General features: G+C 44.3%; 1 protein-coding gene across 1 annotated transcript; it reads left to right on the top strand.

Annotated features, from left to right (window-relative positions):
- The first annotated feature begins 2,021 nt into the window (after positions 1-2,021).
- Positions 2,022-12,656, top strand: PROKR1 (prokineticin receptor 1). The gene is made up of 2 exons (XM_049651577.1): positions 2,022-2,650; positions 11,763-12,656. The coding sequence occupies exons 1-2, from the start codon at positions 2,166-2,168 to the stop codon at positions 12,457-12,459; spliced, it is 1,182 nt and encodes a 393-aa protein (XP_049507534.1). The 5' UTR covers positions 2,022-2,165; the 3' UTR covers positions 12,460-12,656.
- Positions 12,657-19,392: the final 6,736 nt, after the last annotated feature.

Raw genomic sequence — 19,392 nt, forward strand, 5'->3', positions numbered from 1 at the left:
CCGTCCCCGGATAAAAAACCGCACCTGGTCCGCCCGCCGGGATGCCGCAGGTAGGGAGCGCGCCCTCCCGGAGAGATGCTCTGAGGACCCTACGCGGTTCGCGCGGCCACCGGGTGCGGGGGGGCTTTTTGAGTGGGGAGGAGGCTTTTCCAGAGACTCGCTTTCGCGCTCATTTCCTCAGGGGAGCCGGGCGGGTTACCCGTCCCTCTGCCCTTGGAGTAGCCTCCGCGACTCCGAGGAGAAAGCTGGGAGCCCCAGCGGGCTTCTCGGCAGGGGCTGCAGAGAGGCTTCCAGCCTTGGGCAGGGTCTGGCCGCGGGGCGAGCGCTAAACCACAGGGGCCCCAGAGGACACTGGGTGGGAACGGAAGAGAGTTCGTCTTTGAGAGGTGAGAACACTGGAAAAAAGAGCGCTGGACAATTTCTCCCCTAGTGCTAAATTTCCCAACACCCCCGGTGCCCCAAGAAGTTTTTATTACCTTTTGTTTTTAAAACCTGACTTGGAGCCTTCCAGGTACATGCTCGGAGGATACCCCTCCGGGAGCAGACGTGGGGGGGGGGGGGGGCGTGCCTCCGAGATACACAGGGCCTGCAAGGAGTGAGGACTGTCTCACCAGGATTGCAGCTGTACCTGTCCAGACCCCAAGACTTGGCCCCCTCTGACCTTTCAGACCACGGTTGTGCTTCTCACACCTGACAGGGACAAAGGGCAGGGACTGAGAAGGACAGAACTGATGGCTCAGAGGAAGGGATACAAGGGGGAGAAAAATGGGGGTGAGGAGTTGGGGGAGAGAGGCAGGTAGTGGCTGGGCCTCATCGGGGTGCAGAGGGATTTTAGTGCGGGTTCCCCAAAGACAAGCTCTGGCTACGTTGCCGCTGAGGAGTGCGGGGGGGTGGGGGTGGGGGGCTGCTATGTGTCTTTTGTTCCAGGAACCTCAGGTTTTCCATACTTTCCTGCCCTCTCCAGACTCCAGCCCTCTTACATCCCAGCAACTTGGTCTGATGTTTTCAGGCTCTGGGAGGGAGTAGGACTGCAGGGAGAGGGCAAGGGTCCCTCTTGGGCTTTGGTCTCCAGCAGTGCAGCTAACCACACTCCCACCCCCTTTATGTGATGTGGTGGGGTCATCTGGGTCAGGATTTCCCTCCCCTTCCTTGAAGCTGACTGAGGAGGCCTGAGCACTCCAGAGTAATTCTTTGCAGTCTTAGGGTGTAACAGCCTCCCTCTCTAGGGAGCTCTGCACTTTACAGATGTTATTGATCTGCTGCCTGGAGGATGTTGAAACTCTGAGTGTTTAAGCTCTTTACCTCAGGACACACAACCAGCCAAGGAAGGATTTTGCTCCAAAGCCCCCTTTCTAAGCCACTCAGTGACTAGGCTGTGACTTCAACCCTGCAGCCTCTGCCTGGGGACAGGCCTTGGTAAATGCTGTGCCTGTCTGCCAGGGTCATAGCTGACTTGGATGTGGGGACAGGAAACCTAGTGAGGAGAGGGAAAGGGGGCTACTAGATAGGTTCTGGGATTTTGCCAGAGGAAGTGTTCTGCCAGAGGAGGGAGACCAGCTCGTGGGGAGCAGACAGGGTTGTCTCAGACAGGGTTGCTGATCCTCAGAATAATTTCTTTTAAGTCACAGAATGGGACAATTTCACAAAGACAAAGTTCAAGCTATTAGGACAGGGAGTGACATTTAGAGCAGGTCGCTTGCATTCTCCATAGCTTCCCCACCCTCAACTTAGGTCCTTGAGCAAAATTGCAACATTTCAGATCTTCAGTGGAAATGAAATAAACTGAGCCAGTGCCTGGTTGTCTCTATAGCAATCCAGCCTTCCCTGTATGAGTGGGTATGTGGTTTTTATTCATTTGTTCTCTCTCCCTGGTTCCTTTATTTCCACTCCATCACTCAATGTTCATTCTGAGCAGGTGGCTAATGGGTCTGCTTGGGTTACAGGATGGCTTTACATTTGGCCAAGTTCACTCATATATGTAGCCAACTGTTTGTATGTCTTTCAAAGGCTTAGGATGGAGCTTGGATACTGTACCCCAAGGATGCTGGCAAAGACACTCTGACTCATTAAGAGAGAACTGAGTGTGAGCAGAGAGGGGAGACAGCCTCCCACACATCATCCCAGAGGAATTCTAAGCAGTGTTGTTCAGAGCACTATTTGGCCAGATGGAGATCACCACAGGGGTCATGGATGAGAATACCACCAACACCTCCACCAACTTCCTTTCTGTGTTTCCCCCCCACGGAGCCCAAGCTGCTTCCTTCCCATTCAACTTCAGCTATGGTGACTATGATATGCCTTTGGATGAAGATGAGGATGTGACCAATTCCAGGACTTTCTTTGCTGCCAAGATCGTCATTGGCATGGCCCTAGTGGGCATCATGCTGGTCTGTGGCATTGGCAACTTCATCTTCATTGCCGCCCTGGCCCGCTATAAGAAGCTGCGCAACCTTACCAACCTGCTCATTGCCAACCTGGCCATTTCTGATTTCCTGGTGGCCATTGTCTGCTGCCCCTTTGAGATGGATTACTATGTGGTGCGCCAGCTGTCCTGGGAACATGGCCATGTCATGTGTGCCTCTGTCAACTACCTGCGCACCGTTTCTCTCTATGTCTCCACCAATGCCCTGCTGGCCATCGCCATTGACAGGTGAGTAAGAGGGTGCCGGAGACAACAAGGAAAGGAACATTGGAATTGTGCTTTCCTTTACTGTAGGTGTGGGTTGATGAGAGGTATCTGTATTCCTATAGGTGTGGATGCGTGGAGGTTCAAAAGTTGGTCCATTGACTGTAAGGAGAGTTCTAGTTTTCCAGTTGTGGGCAGGCACAGGTAGCAGAGCTCCCTAGAGTTGGGCAGGGGGAAGGGCCTGTGGTCCCTCTGCTATGGACGTGCTCCTAGATGTATCCTAGATATTCAAGGTCTAGAGGTACATAGGTAAGAAGAAATGTGGAGGCTCAAGTTTAAGTTCCAGGCAAGTACTTCTTGAGTCAAGTTGGGAATTTTGAGGAAGATTTTCTCTACTAAACCGTGAGCACCCTCAACCACAACCCCAAACACCAATTTTTCTTTCTTTTTTTTTTTAAAATTTAAATCCAAGTTAGTTAACATATAGTGTAATAATTATTTCAGGAATAGAACTTAGTGATTCATCACGTACATATAACACCCAGTGCTCGTCCCAATAAGTGCCCTCCTTAATGTCCATCACCCATTTAGCCCATCCCCCACCCAACACCCCACCAGCAACTCCACACATGGTTTGTTCTCTGTATTTTAGAGCCTCTTATGGTTTGTCTCCTTCTCTGTTTTTATCTTATTTTTGCTTTTCTTCTCTTAGGTTCATCTGTTTTGTTTCTTAAATTCCACATATGAGTGAAATCATATGGTACTTGTCTTTCTCTGACTGACTTATTTCGCTTGGCATAATACACTCTAGTTCCATCCATGTTGTTGCAAACCGGTTTATTTTAAAATAAGATTGACAGATTTGATTTGAAAAAAAAAGGAAAGAAAGAAAAAGAGAACAAATGTCTACTTGTTCTTTTTGGTTGTTGCATTAATCACTTTGCTCCTTTACATACGTTTGCATGCGACAATGTAGATCTGTTTCTGTGATGGGAAATACACGCAATAAGAGCAGTCTATGAAAATCTTTCTTCTGTTATGTTCAGTCTTTTCATTTAGGACAATCATCTGTGCCAATGAACCAGGGTAGTTTTTGTTCCCTCAGGAAAAACTTTGCAAGCTCCTCTGCCCAAAGTTGACTCTCATTCCAGAGCACCTTGGTACAGTCCAGAGCCAGTTACCTGGAGGGTCAGGGCCTCCGTGTACTTGGATCTGAACAGCACGTCTCTCTCCCTTAACCCAGAGAGCCTGGAGCACAGATGCTCAACCTGTTTCATGGCCTCAGGGCTCTGGTGGAGTCTAGCCTGCCCCCGCAATCAGGACATCCCGGGCAGTGTTCCGGGGAGGAACACAGCAGATAGAACCTGTTTTCTGAAGCCAAAGTCAGAATAACCAGAGATTGGATAACCTGGAAACAGGCCACTCTCCAGGGGAGATTGAGAAGGAACCTGGCTTTAAAAGCATTGTGAGCTGGGGCCTCAGCCTCTTTTCTCCCAGGAGGAATGTCAAGGAGTTAGCAGCTTAAAGAGCCCTGGCTCTGTCACCTGTAGAAGGTACTCAGAGTTGTCACCCCTGCAGAGGGCTACTTTGGCCAGGGTCCTCCACAGCAGTCTGGAAGCCCCACGGTATTTTATCCACCCAGGGACAGACCTTAGGTGAATCAGGAGGGGCCCAGTCAAACAGCTCTAAGTGCCCTTTAGAGCTGTCAAGGAAGAGCTCCAGGAACCCTGTCTCTGACCTTTCTGAAAGTAGAAGCTGAAAGCATAGAGGACCCTTTCCTGAAGTTTCACTCCAGCAAGACATATTTGCAGAGGGGGTGCTCTCAGCCACTAAAAATGGGGTATGGTAGTGTTTGTTCCCTGGACAGGGCAGGCTCCCACTCCTGGGTGCCATCCATTTTACGATGTAGGGGGCCACTTGTCAAAAGGGGTAACACTGCAGAAGGGAGTAGCTTCAAGGGGGACAGGAGCCAGGATAAATTAAGGGGTACTAGGTTCTTCTGAACATGTAAGAGGTAATATCTGTGTGAATCAACCTTGTTCTATTGAACTTTTTCACATTAATACAGTACTTTTATATCAAACTCAGCTGTCTGAAATCCTACAGGCACTTCTCATGCACTGTGAGTTTATGTAATGCAGTTTAGATACAATAAGAAAGATTAATTGGAGAACATGCTTTGTATCTTGGGACTGCGATTGTTTACAGTGGGGTTGTGATTAGAAACTTGAACCCAGACACTGGAGGAAAGCAGTGTTGCCTGCACAGGCCATCCAGTGGCCTTGACCAACTAACCAGCTGCTCCAAGGTGTGAAGTTCCCTTACTGATGTTTTGATCTTTGCTTCCCACTATTTTTATGTGTTTTTACCACTTAATTTCAGTTTTGCAGTGCAGGACTTCACTGATTTTTGTCTGGCCTCATGTGTTGTTCAGGATTTGATCAGTGATTTTCATGTTCTATTTGGTTAGTTTTGGGTAACTCGTTTTTTTAAAAGTATTTTTCAGTGTTTAGTTATTTTTGAGAGAGAGAGAGAGAGAGAGAGAGAGAGAGAGCGAATTGGGTAGGGGCAGAGAGAGAGAGAGAGAGAGAGAGAGACGTAGAATCCGAAGCAGGCTCTAGGCTCCGAGCTGTCAGCACAGGGCCCAACGCGGGGCTGGAACTCAAGAACTATGACATCATGACCTGAGCCAAAGTTGGACATTTAATCGACCGAGCCACTCAGGCACCCCCTTGAGCAACTCATATTTATCTCAATATACCAAATACACTACAGTTATAAAAATACCTTTGTTTTTATTTAATGAAATTGCAGGGGTAGCATTAGTGGTTATTTTGCTGGGTTTAAACTCCTGCTGCAGCACCTATTAACCCAGAACCTCATGTTAGCTCTTTAACATCTCTCTGCCTCAATTTTCTCACGTATACAAAGGGAATAATAAGAAAACCTAATATATTGGGTTGCTTTGAGGATTAAGTGAAATAATATATAATTGTTTAGAACAAGGCATAAGCCAGAGTAAGCACCAAATAAAAAGTGGATAGTATAATTCTTAAATTAATCCTTAAAGGAACAACAACAACAAAACAAACTCAGGTAAACTAATGAATGTTTTCGATTGGCTGACCTCTTCATTTTCACTGAAGTGGTTGTTTTATGATGTGATATTAAAAAACATGATAAAAGTTTCTAAGACATGCAGCTATGAAGATATGGTGCAACAGAACTATTTATCTTCTATCTTCTCTATGTCTGTGACTAGCTCCATGGCTCTCCCTCTGCGCTAACACAGCTCCTTTATAGGACCTGCTAATGCTCATGGCTACCTCCTCCCTGTTCACTCAGGCCTGGCTGTCAGAGCCTCCTCTTGGGCTCCTTGCCTCAGTGTCTCTCAGCTCTGCCCCTCTGCCAAAGCTCCACCCCTCACAATCCATGCTAAACATTCATTCATTCAAACGGAGCATTGTTGTAGAGCAGCTATGATGTGACAGATAGCATTCCAAGCACTGGGGATATGACAGTGCATAAGAAAAATAAGCCCCTTGCCTTGGAGAGAGGTAACAGTCAGGCACACAAACAAAGTAGGTAATTTCAGAGCGTGACAAATACTCTGAACAAAAAAGACAAACATGAGAACATCGAGGATGATGCAGGGTGGGAGTTAACTCCAGGTACGTAGGAAATGTGTCTCTGAGGAGAAGACATTTGAAGGGAACTCTGGAAAAAAAAGAAAAAAAAAATCCAGGCTTAGGAAGATAGGGAAAATGCATTCCAGACAAAGAAAATTATCAGTGCAAAGGCCCCAAGACAGGAACAAACATGAAGTGTTCTAAGAACAGAGAAAAGGCTCCTGTGGCCTGAGGGAAGAAAGCAAGACTGCAGCTAAATTAATCTTCTGCTTGTCTCCCCACTCTTGCTCAAAAGACCTCTACTAACTCCATTGTCTGCAAAATGAGGCTCGAACCTCTTCACCTGCACTTTCAACCTTTTATTATTGAGCCTCAGACTGCCTCCCAGTCTCAGGCTAGGTAAACACATTTGTGTCCTGTTTCCAAAAGAGGTTGCAATCTTTTTGAGAATTGTCACGATGACTCATTCCATTCCTATTCATCTGGTGCCAAGCACTTGCTGAGAGTGAAGTTTTACTGGAATCCTAGGTGCCCAAATTCACTGACATCAAAAAGTTATAACAGAAGTAAGAGGCGATCCCTGCTCTCGAGGAGCTTACCATCTGGAGGGGGTGGGGGACGGTGGATAACACTTAGGAAACAACATAAAGTAAAGGACAAATTTTAAATAAGATTTACATGGGTGCCTGGGTGGCTCAGTCGGGTAAGTATCCGACTTTGGTTCAGGTCATGACCTCATCATTTGTGGGTTCCAGCCCCGTGTTGGGCTCTGTGCTGACAGTTCAGAGCCTGGAGCCTGCCTCAGATTCTGTGTCTCCCTCTGTCTCTGCCCCTCCTCTGCTCATGCTCTCTCTCTCTCTTAAAAATAAACGTTAAGGGGCGCCTGGGTGGCTCAGTCGGTTGAGCGTCCGACTTCGGCTCAGGTCACGATCTCACGGTCCGTTAGTTTGAGCCCCGCGTCGGGCTCTGGGCTGATGGCTCAGAGCCTGGAGCCTGCTTCCGATTCTGTGTCTCCCTCTGTCTCTGACCCTCCCCCGTTCATGCTCTGTCTCTGTCTCAAAAATAAATAAACGTTAAAAAAAAAATAAAAATAAATAAATAAAATAAACGTTAAAAAAATTTTTTTTAAATGGGATTTACAGAAGCATGAGGTCATTGTATACTGGAGTAGGTGGAGGAGGCTTCCAGGAGGAGGTGAACATTTAACTGGCCTTAAACAAGTGGTAATCAGCAAAGGACAGGAAAAGTTTTCCAGGAGGGTAGTGGGGCAGTGTTTGCAAAAGATAAGGTGGGAATGCTTGAGGTATGAGGTCCCTTGGGGAGATCTAAGGGACCCTTGGGGACAAGGAACATAAGCCGAGTAGAGATCACAAAAGATAGGGTCAAATTTCAGAAGATCTCAAAATCTACATATAGGAAGTCAAACCTGATAAAGCAGGGAGCTGAAAAAGATTATCAGAGGACTGTGTCCCCCAAGGTCTGGGTTTCCCCTTAGATGTGGAGACACATGCACTGGCCTTGATGTGAACCCATAGATCTCAGAGCATGTGGGATACTGGGTGACACTCCCTTCTTTATCCAAAATCCAGGGGAAATGGCTGGTCAGCCTGCCCACTGACCACTCTTCTGTTCTGCTGCTTGGGGCCAGCTAAGGCTTGAGTACTTGTGCTCAGCTTTAGGAAATCACAAATCCTCCCCAGTGAGTTCACTGATGGGGCTGACCAGCCCGAGGAGTGGGTCCTGAATTCCCTGACCATTTCATGACTGGCTTAGAAGCTGCTATAAACACCATTTCCGTGTTTGATCTGGGGTTGGGTCCTGGGCACAGAGGGAGCCCAAATATTCTTTGCTTAATCACCAAGCTCCCCATCGTCACACAATCACTGCCTGGATATTTCTTTGTCCAGCAGCCTTTATTCTTTGTTCTCTGGGAAATGTTGGCTCTAAGTAGATCTGGACCTGAGCCATTATAATGGTAGACACAGGGCAAGCCAAGGGCATATGCATAAGCAGAGAAAGTAGCTGCCAGTTGCCCGACTCCTTCTTGGAACATCAATAAGCAGAAACCAACTGTGATGGAGAGAAAAGAGGAAAAGGATGCGACGATTCTGCTAGGATGCCAGGAAAAAGGGGTATTGCTTGCTCTGATTGGAAAGGGAGGGGACAAATGTCATATTAGAGACCCTACTGGATTTGGAGCAAGATATGGATGATCCTGGACCATGGTTCTGTCAATTTCTAGCTGTGTGGCCTTTGGCAGGTTATTTAACTTCTGCAAACTTCAGTTTGCTCATCTGTGAAATGGCCATCTTTGCTGTATTACCTGTTCAATAGACTTGGGGATATGTAATGAGAAAGTTGATTTGAAAATGCTCTGTAAATTACAAGCTGTTTTACAAACATAAGCAAGTATTACTAATGCTAGAGTTCTGGAGTTCTGATCCTAGCACAAGCCAAGACTGGTGGCAATCCTTGAAACAGTTTTTTTTGCAATTTTCCTTTTGGTAAATGTATTTGGAAGGACTCTTGCACAGCTCCTGGTTCTAACCCTGGGAATGGAGTTGGGGTGAAGGCAGGGAGAGCCAAGATGAAATAAACATCTGATGGGGAGTCACAGATTACCCTGAAGATTAATTTTTATGTAAAAATAAATAGATTCAATGAAATAAAAAGTAGCAGAGAACTTGAAAATGAAGTATTTGCCAATAACAGGTAAAAAAAGTTGCTGTGTATACAGAATAGCTTTGAAAAAATACATGTTATTTTATTTTTTTAAGTTTATTTATTTTGAGAGCGAGAGCGAGCGAGCCAGCGTGCTCATGCGCACACGCCAGCATGTGGAGGAGAGGCGGAGAGAGGAGAGAGAGAATTCCCAGGCAGGCTCTGTGCTGACAGCATGGGCTTGAACCTACAAACTATGAGATCATGATCTGAGCCAAAATCAAGAGTCGGACGCTTAATTGACTGAGCCACCAGGTGCCCCTGAAAAAATACATTTTAGGCTGCTAACCATTTCTTGTATGTTAGTAGTCTGTGGTTGTTTATGTGCAGTTAATGCCAGCAGACCAGGTCTGAGGACCCAGAAGGGGTCCTGCAGTACCAGCCAAGGGGGTCCCTGGCTGCACATGGGACAGAAAGCAAATGTGAGCCAGAAGGAGGTGAAAGAGTTTACTAAAGGTTTAGAGAGAATGCAGGTACAGAGTGGGAGACTCAGAAAGGAAAGGAAAGAGAGTCTTTCCTTTGTTTAGGGTCTGGGGTTTTTACTGGGGATGGTGGTCTGCTGGACGTTCCCTGTCAGGCATCCAGGAACTGGTTAGAACAAAGACCAGGGCCCAGGTGTTATTCGAATGATGGATCGGGATGTTTAGAGCCGGTGGTCTGGAATATGTATATGATGGCTTCGCCAGGTCATTCTCACCTGGTCCTTCCTTAGGTGCTACCTAGTCTGAAGAAATCATTAACTCCTTGTCCCTTACAAGGAGGACATACACTATTTGCATTCTGAGGCACATGTAAAGTGGGGGTGCAGTGTCTAGCAAGAATAGAAGCAAGAAAAGGAGCAAAAAGCAGATTTTTATGGAGTCTTTCAATTTCCCTACCTCATAGTGTCTAATTAGAGCCTCGTAGTATCTCTGTGAGGTTGGCAAGGCCGGTGATATTTCCATATTACAGATGAGGAAATTGAGCCCACAGAGCTAAGAAAAAGGACTCAAATCACATAACAAGTTTGTGGCAAAGCTGGGACTGGATTCATGGTCTTCTGCTAGATTGGCATTCTTTCCTATTTGTTCATTGAAAAAACACTCTGACCTTGAAACATCACAAAGACTTAGGAAGTTGTTATTGGGAAAGGAAGGAATAGAATTAATATAGTGAAAATTCATATGGTTAACAAGTATAAATATGGAAATATTCTTTGACAAAGTAATCAATAGAACATGGCAGGGCAGATAAAGAGGGAGAGAGTGAGAGCAAAGGTGCTAAACTCTTAGTTTTTGTTATGAGTCTGAGCAAGTTTGGTGCACTTAATATAGCAGGAGCACTGTGGTCTTTATGAAGGGTCCATACATGTGCATTGACAGAAGCATTGCCAACACCCTGCAGACATTCGCATTCCACCCTTCAGCACCTGGGAGATTGGCAAGAGGCCAGAGATTTCTGTTGGTGGCACAGCATGTCAGGCAGCCCGCTAGGTGTCCAGAGGGTGGACACAACCCATCCAACTTCATCTGACATCTCTAGAAGAGAGCAGGAATCTCACTCCTGTAAACTCTCCAAATGACACTCAATGGAGTTGGCTGCCTATGTTGGGGGGAGGAGGGACAGACACATCAGGAATATAATCAGGAAAAAAATAGGAATGAACCTCCTCTTCCAATCAAAATCCTAAGAACGATGACCTAAAAGGGATTAGTTTCAAAGGAAATAAAGTTGGTCTGGCTTTCCTTCAGGCTTCTCTCACATTTGCTCTTGGCTCTACCTGGGATAAGCTATGGACACGTGAGAATGTGTTTATTTCCAGCATTATTTATCACTCCCTCCCACTTCACTCCTCGTCTTTCTCCTTCTCCAACTTCTACCCCCTGCCAGACAGGGAAAGCCTTCCAGGAAACCAGAGCTCTCTGCATAAGTATGTGCTCTCTCTCTGGGAAGGAGGCTTTCATACCACACAAATGACTCACATCCCCCAGAAAGTGCTCTTTCTTCGTTCCTGGACCACTGTGGCAACAGCAGTGTGGTTTTTTGGGAAAGAACAAAAGCAATATCTTTCACTGTCTGGTGCTTTGTGGTTGAAAAAAAAAAAACATTCATGTATATTCTTGATTGATTTTTCACATCTACCATGAGATAGGGTTAAATGTTTTCTATCAAGGGTCCTGTGGTATATGACCTTGAGAGAGTCAGTCATCTGTCTCCAGGCTCCATTTTTACACCTGGAAAATAAGGTAAATGGTCACATGCTTTTCTTTTACCTTTGAAGCAAAATTTTTAGAAATGTAGATTGAAGTCTTTGCCCACTGCTTCCACTGGAAAGGGCAAGATCTCCCGACAACTCTTTGGAATTATCAGGCCCTCTTAGCTCTAAAAACTATGGGCTAATTAGGAGGAGTAATCTTGGAAACAAGAAAGACCTGGGAATAGTGCCAGGCCAGAAACCAACGGGAGGCATTATTACTACTTTGAATAATAGTTAGTATTTATTGAGTGTATATCATGTCTAAACCTGTGCCAAAAATTGTGTATCTATTAGCACAAACAAACAAAAGCTTTTGCAGGTAATGAAACCAAGACTCAGAATGATTGAACAAAATTTGCCCAAGGTTGCGATAGCTAGTAAGGGGGTAGAACTGGGGTTTGCGCTCAAGTCTGCCTTTCTGGAAAAGCTCACATGGTTGTTTTTCCTCCACATGTGCCATTCGGTGGCACCTTCTCATGTTGCAAAAACAATATCACCATCCAGCACTACCTCATTACAGTGGTTGAACCCATTTGTGTTCTTGTACTAGATATCTGGCCATCGTCCACCCGCTGAGACCCAGGATGAAGTATCAAACAGCCACTGGCTTGATTGCCCTGGTGTGGATGGTGTCCATCCTCATCGCCATCCCTTCAGCCTACTTCACAACCGAAACGGTCCTCATCATTGTCAAGAGCCAAGAGAAGATCTTCTGTGGCCAGATCTGGCCGGTGGACCAGCAGATCTACTACAAGTCCTACTTCCTCTTCATCTTTGGCATCGAGTTCGTGGGCCCCGTGGTCACGATGACCCTGTGCTATGCCAGGATCTCCCGGGAGCTCTGGTTCAAGGAGGTCCCAGGCTTCCAGACGGAGCAGATCCGGAAGCGGCTGCGCTGCCGCAGGAAGACGGTGCTGGTGCTCATGTGCATCCTCACTGCCTACGTGCTGTGCTGGGCTCCCTTCTATGGCTTCACCATCGTGCGCGACTTTTTCCCCACCGTGTTCGTCAAGGAGAAGCACTACCTCACGGCCTTCTACATCGTGGAGTGCATCGCCATGAGCAACAGCATGATCAACACCCTGTGCTTCGTGACCGTCAAGAACAACACCATCAAGTACTTCAAGAAGATCATGCTGCTCCATTGGAAGTCTTCTTACAATGGGAGTAAGTCCAGCGCGGATCTTGATCTTAAAACCACAGGGGTGCCGGCAACTGAAGAGGTGGACTGCATCAGACTAAAATAACTGGATGGACCTTTCAAAGTTTAAACAAAGACAGACCTTTGGGACACTGACCAGTGCTAGAAACAGACTATCAACCAAGAACTCTTGGTTTTTGGCAGAAGGCAGAGGTAACGGACAGCTTAGTGAACACTGTGTTCAAGGAGCTCAGAATTTATAAAACTGATGTGACTAGATACCATCCCCAGTGACCAACAGTAACTGAATGTCTAATGTATGCAAAGAGTAGGCACTGGTGAAATGCATATATGTTGACAACATTTAATTGGCAAAAAGAAATAAGGATTCAGCCAAGACAAATGTTGGGGCATAGCCTGAAATGAGAGGCTTTCCAGAAGGGAACCCAATTAGGCATCTAGGACTGTGGTACACGTGTTTGTAGGGTGAGGGTCTCTCTGACCATCTTGAGTACTCATCAGATACTGATGTAGTCCATCTCTAGGACTGTTCTTGGTCTTGAGTTTACTCCTAATATTTGAATACAAACACAGGCTCCTAGTTCTTTCTTCAACCCTTCTTTTCTCATCCCTGGTCCCTACTCTCACTGTGAGGAACTTTATGTGCATGTACATGGACACCTCAATATGCATGACCAAGTTCTGTCCAAGCCCTCCTCCCCAACACTGCTCCATGGCTACCCCTCAACTGTGCCCACACATGGTGAGGCTCATCATCAGGAGAAGCCACACACCCTGAAAGCCTTTTGGTCAGGCTATTAAAGGGTTCTGAGTATTTTGACTTGCTCCAGGGAAGGCCTGGGCTCAGGATGAGTGTGTTCCCTTGGCTCCATGGACTTCTCACTCCATGGGGAGGAGTGCAGCTGAAGGACCACTGAAAGCCTGTTGGGTTCAGGGCAGGAGCTCAGGTTTTCTGGGTCTAAAGATGATACTGCTTCTACCTCTTAGTTTTACTGGCTTGGACCAATTAGGCTTCTCCTTAAGTCCTTCTCTTCCTTCTCTTGTATCCATGCTTGTGAAGCATAGAAACTTTGAAAGTAGACACACCTCATGGATGTGGCTGTCAGCCATTTTTCCATTTCCACCAGCTGTCACCCTCATTATTATGGTTTGAGGGCAAGATGTATTTGTCACTGGTGCTTGAAGCCCATCATAGTTATTAATTCTTCGGATTAAGACTTGTTTCTCTTTTAAAATGGATGTACTCTTGGGACAGATGACCTGCTCATTTCTACCCCTCAGTATAAACGAAGCCATGTGATCCAGTGGCAGATGGTGAAGGTTGGTGGTACAGCCCTGGGCACCCAGGAAAGAAAGGGATGTACAAATGGTTGGTGGGAGCCCAACAAGGAGATTCAGTGGCTCCACAGGCTATTGAGGGCTCATCCTACTTTCCAACATACCCTCATTGTTTGGTATTCTGAATTTTGGAATTTGGACTTTTGGAACCAGAAGATTTGATCCAGCCTTGGCTCTGTCACTTGTGTGACCCTGGGTAAAGCTTCTCAGAGGGGACAAAGACAATACTTGTGATAACTACTGATGAGGTGGTTGTGAAGAACCAATGAACTAACATGTGGGTAAAGTCTTTTCAGCCACACCAGTAATCAGAAGAATGGACCAACAACTCTGTATAGTGTGCCTGACAAAGAAAAACTTGTCACTTTGGCTTATGTATCTGGAAACCTTACCATCTCCCCTTTTCATTACTCTTTGTGTGAATTATTCCTTTACCTCTCTTAGCCGTGCTATATGAGTTAGGTTCCTAACAACACCCTGGTACAACAAGGCAGTGAAACTTGATGGTGAAAGTGTAACAGGAAATGGCAGAGTGTCTGCAGTCAGATGAGCTCAGGGTTTTAGAAACTTCAGAATCAGAACATCTTTGTAATTGTGGAAGTATTGTGACCATGTTCCTATGCCTGTTCCCAGCCAGCATGAATCTGGGCAACGTGATATTTGTTTCTCAACCTTTTGTTAGTCTCATGAGTGTATATAGCTAAAGAGTAGACTTGTCTTTTCCCTCTCAAATAATTCTAGAGCAGCACATCTATGAGGCTATTTAACTGACACTTGTATGGCATTTCCTTCCAAATATAGTCAACTCTTCATTTTTGCCAGCAAAGTTCATTTTTTTTAATAGTTACCTTATTTCCCTGGAAGACATATTTCAAAAACCTCTTTATTTTTTCCTATTCGTCATCCAGCAGACTCACTCTACAGCTGAATCAGAGTACTCTCAGAGAATAAAAACTAAAATATTAGCCTAAATCCAACATACCTTGGAAGGCAATTTTTATTTCTTATTAAATTACATATTACACTCTAAAATCAGGAAAGTTAGCTTTGGACCAAAAAATAATAAAATGACATAATTAGTTGTGGTTATGTTCACCTTTTCCATTAGGATTGCTAAACAAGAGTTGACAATAAAATAAGAGTTTTTTGGGGCACCTGGGTGGCTCAGTCAGTTAAGTGTCCAACTTTGGCTCAGGTCATGATCTCGCAGTTTGTGAGTTTAAGCCCCACATCGAGCTCTGTGTTGATAGCTCAGAGCCTGGAGCCTGCTTTGGATTCTGTGTCTCCCTCTCTCTCTGCCCCTCCCCCACTCAAGCTCTATCTCTCTTTCAAAAATAAATAAGCATTAAAAATTTTTTTTAAAAATAGGAGCTTTTTATATGTGAAAACCAAACCTTTTTTTGCTTTTCAGCCTAAAATGTGTCAATTTTTCATTTGTTTAACTATCTGTAGTATTTCTAGATGTTGTGTCTGCTTGTGACTTTATGGTGAATGGAAGCGTTGTGCTGTGATCAAGTGAAATAAAAAAAACCCGTACATATATAGTCATTGACCATAGTGTGCCTGTAATTTTCATCCCTCTTCCTCCTCCTTTTCTGAATCATAGTGTGATGTTTCTTTGAGCACTGAATAGATGCTGATTCTGTGATCACAGGAATTGTGAGAACAGTGCTAACTCATACTCTTTTTGCCTTTGAACTTCTCTGTCCTAAAGAAATTTCACTGATTTATATCTTCTTCCTATAAGTCTGCTCTGGTAAAACCATTAATGCTTTCTAGCATCTGAATGCCAAGACTTGAAATCTGAGGACCTGTTTATGCCTGTTACATAAGCTAAGGCTAACCCTTTGGGTAGCCTTAATGTCTGCACATGCAAAATGAACCAGGAGATGAAAGTGAGACTCCACACCATGTTCACATCAGTGGCTGAGTGGTAGCCTGTTCAGCTGGTGGTGTCTCCAAAACTTGGTGGTGAGCCCCAACAAGGTGACGCTGGTGCTTATGTGTTTTTTTGCTGTTCTTTACACACTTTCGATATGTGAAGAGATGGGCACATTGTCATATACAGAAGGATAAAGACATGATTTTGTAAAATCAAACCATTTCCTTAACTAAAGCAAAGGAGAAAGGCAGATTTACAACAGAGCTTTTGGAAATTTTGCCTAATGATTACACATTTAAAAAGTAATTTCTTAAATCAAAGGCATTAGAACACAGCAATGTGGCAGTCACCACAGCAAGCCCTCAAGCGTGAAACAAGTTCCATGCTTATGGAAAGGAATGCTAAAGAATTTGTGAGAAGGCCAGAAAATCCTAAACATGAGTCCTGTTTCTTGAAAAATCGGATACATTTTGGAATATACCCACAAAAATGAGTCCAGTTCTCCTTCATAGAGTGTGAGAATATTAAATTCACATAATTCATTTCATGGTGGATGAAATTGAAAGCCAGAATGGGAAAGAGATGTTCAAAGTCTCATAACTGGTCACCGTGACAGCCAGGGTTAAACCCCAAAGTCCCTAAAGCATGGTCCAGGATTCTTCTACCGCAGAATTCATGCGTGTAGGGAACATCAATTTTGGAAGGAGAAGGATCTTTCCCAAGAATCCTTCAGGTGACTATTCAGCTCCAGCCAGGCCTTCTCTGGAGACCTTTAAGGAGTTAAGCAGAAGTATTTCTGGTTCCTTTCCAAGCCAAGTTTAGCTCATCTTATCCCTGGGAACTCACAGCACAGACATGGACACCAGGGGGTTTAAGGGAAGACTGCTAAAAAAAGGTTCATCACTGCTTTTTCTTCACCTCACCTAGTTGGGGGTGCGTAGGAATATAAAAGGGAAGACACAAGGCTGTTCGTGAGAAGGCTATCCTGCCCTAGCAAAGAAGGAGAGAGAGAGAGAAAGAAGCGATGCTTGGTTGAACGTCCACACTAGAGTGAAGGCCTATGTGTTCAGAGTTTGGTGGCGTCAGAAGCCTGCCTCCTACCACCAGTGAAGAGAGAGGTGTGGTGGCTTTTTGGGTGAGGTGAGGCTTGAACTGAACAAATGAGGTGTAGAGAAGCGAGAGGGAGAATACTTCACATAAGAGAAATGGCTGTTTTACCTGGGCCCGGAAACAGAAATTGATTTTATTTCTGGGGGGAAAGACTTCTCCCACAGCAAAGGGATGGTCATCCCTGGAACAGGTGACCGAAAAACTGAAAAGCACAGAGATGTAAGGAGAGACAGAAACTAACCTCACGAAGCAGGTCTGTACAATGGAGGTGAGGGATGCAGCTCAAAACTAGGAAGAAAATCAGTGAAAGGCTGCGGAAGAGGACTCTGTTGAAAACAAACTTGGCTAACTGGAATACTGACACAAGGAGCACATATCCTGTGTTGGGGCTGAGCCGAGCACCGCACAGGAATGTCTTGCTCCATCCCCAGTGGGGGCGGCCTCACTTTACAGATGAGGAAACTGAGTCTCAACTCAGAGGAGTTGCCCAGGGACACACGAGGATTGAATGGTTCTCTGTGATTTGAACCCAGACTCATGCTTTTGATCCCACTGTGCTACAGCCTCAATGTTTTTTCCTCAGCCTTCCTTATTCTTTCTAGAAAACCAAATCATGAAGTGATAAATCACCTCCTATGCTGACTAGATTTTTCTCAAAAACTGAAAATAGCACACTCCCACCTTTATTTTTCCTTCTATGAAAAGTTTTATTCATCCTCAGCAACTGACCTCAGCAGCTGACCTCCTAAATGTGAAGGAGGTCCTTCCCATTTGGGGGTGTTGGGTGCTTCTAGTATCAAGTGGTTTGTAAGCCTCTTTTCAGAATAATGTTTTCAAATAATGTTCAGTTCAATTCAATTGAACAATGTTCAATTCAATTCAAATAATTTCAAATAATGTTTTCAAATGTATTAAGTAAAATCCATAGGAATGCCAAAGAAAGAATATAATTTAAAATGTGATTAAAATATTTTTAAAGTTTATGATATAGCTGTATAAATCTTTATATTACATTTCTTTATATGAAATCTTTATTTAATGTCTTAAATAACAGGGTTTAGCATCAGGGCCAACAACTACCATCATTTGGAAGCAGTGATGAATGTGAATGAGTTTTTAGGTCTTTCCCCAGACTGCAAGGTGACATAAAATATCTGTGATGTCTCTTGGGAACAGTTTCAGGGGTTGTTACGTAGTAATACATAGACTTGTTGTCTATGTGATAATGGCGGGAAATGCTCAAGTTTAGTTACTGGTTAGTGAGAATAACAGTGAATTTTTCTTCATCCATGTTCATAGCCTTGAACTGGTGAAGAAGACCTTCCTTGAGGGAAGGTGTTGCCTAGGCAAACATACCCCCGAGTGGGCACTGGTGGAGATGGAGATCACAGGAAGAGGCACACACATTCAAATGGAATTAAATCAGTAGATCCTCATGGGGCATTCTTGTGAGGACACCTCCAAAGGCATTGTGGTTCACTGACTCTCTGCCCTGTACCTTCTTGGTGGCCCCAATCCTTATCTGTGTGGCAAAGATTCATCTGAGAAGCCAGATAGGATCTTTTTATAACCTGGAGATTCAAGACTATTTCACATCATTATTTAACAAACATTTATGGTCCTAGGCTGTGATGTCACAAAGATGAATGGCACAATTCTTGCTCTTGTCTGTTAATGATCCGGCTTAAGGAGATGGGACATTTTGGTTGTTGGGAAGCACAAGAAAAAAATCCTATAAAAGGAGCATTGCAGATTCACTTATCAAGTCAACTGCTTTGCTCTCTTTTCGTTTGTTACTTTATGTTGTTATATTAATTATTTTGTTGCTGTTTTCCTCACTTTAATTTTGTTGGTCTTTCATATCTTCTTGAGTTGAACATAAACTTGTTTTTATTATTTTTTGTGTCACTGATTAAGGGAGTGAGTTTCCTTTGAACAGAGCTTTACTCTTGGGTGGATATACAGAACATCTTTAGCCCTGAAATACATCTTTTTATTTCATTATATTTGATATATGTATCCCTTGGTTCATATTCTCTTTATGCATTTAAAATTTCCAGCGTTTGTTGTATTCTTTTCTTTTCTTTCCCATATTTATTTCTTCCAGAGTAGAACTTTGGAGGTTCTAGTCTTTTCATATTTCTTTTTCCTTCTTTCCTTCCTTCCTTCCTTCCTTCCTCTCTTTCTCTCCACCCCCTTTCCTTTTTGCATAACCCTATACAGTTTTCCTATTGCTCCTTTCCATTTTACTCACCTTGGATAATACACTTGATATTACCTCTGGTTCTTTCCAAGGTGAGTATCTATCTATCTATCTATCTATCTATATCTATACACAGTTGACCCTTGAACAACATGAGTTTGGACTATGTGGGTCTACTTATATGCAGATTTTTTTTATATAAATACAGTACAGTAGTATAAATGTACTCTTTCTTCCTTATTTTGTAATAACATTTTTTCTCTAGCTTACTTTATTATAAGAATACAGTATATAATACATACAGCATACCAAGTATGTGTTAATTGACTATTTACGTTATTGGTAAGGCTTCTAGTCAACAGTAGGCTATTAGTAGTTAAGTTTCTGGGGAGTCAAATTTATACTTGGATTCTTGAATGTGTGGATAGTAAGGAGGTTAGGGTCGGCTTCCCTAACTGTGGGTTATTCAAGGGTCAACTGTGTAT

Source organism: Panthera uncia (genome assembly GCF_023721935.1).
Source record: "Panthera uncia isolate 11264 chromosome A3 unlocalized genomic scaffold, Puncia_PCG_1.0 HiC_scaffold_11, whole genome shotgun sequence".
Lineage (NCBI taxonomy): Eukaryota > Metazoa > Chordata > Mammalia > Carnivora > Felidae > Panthera > Panthera uncia.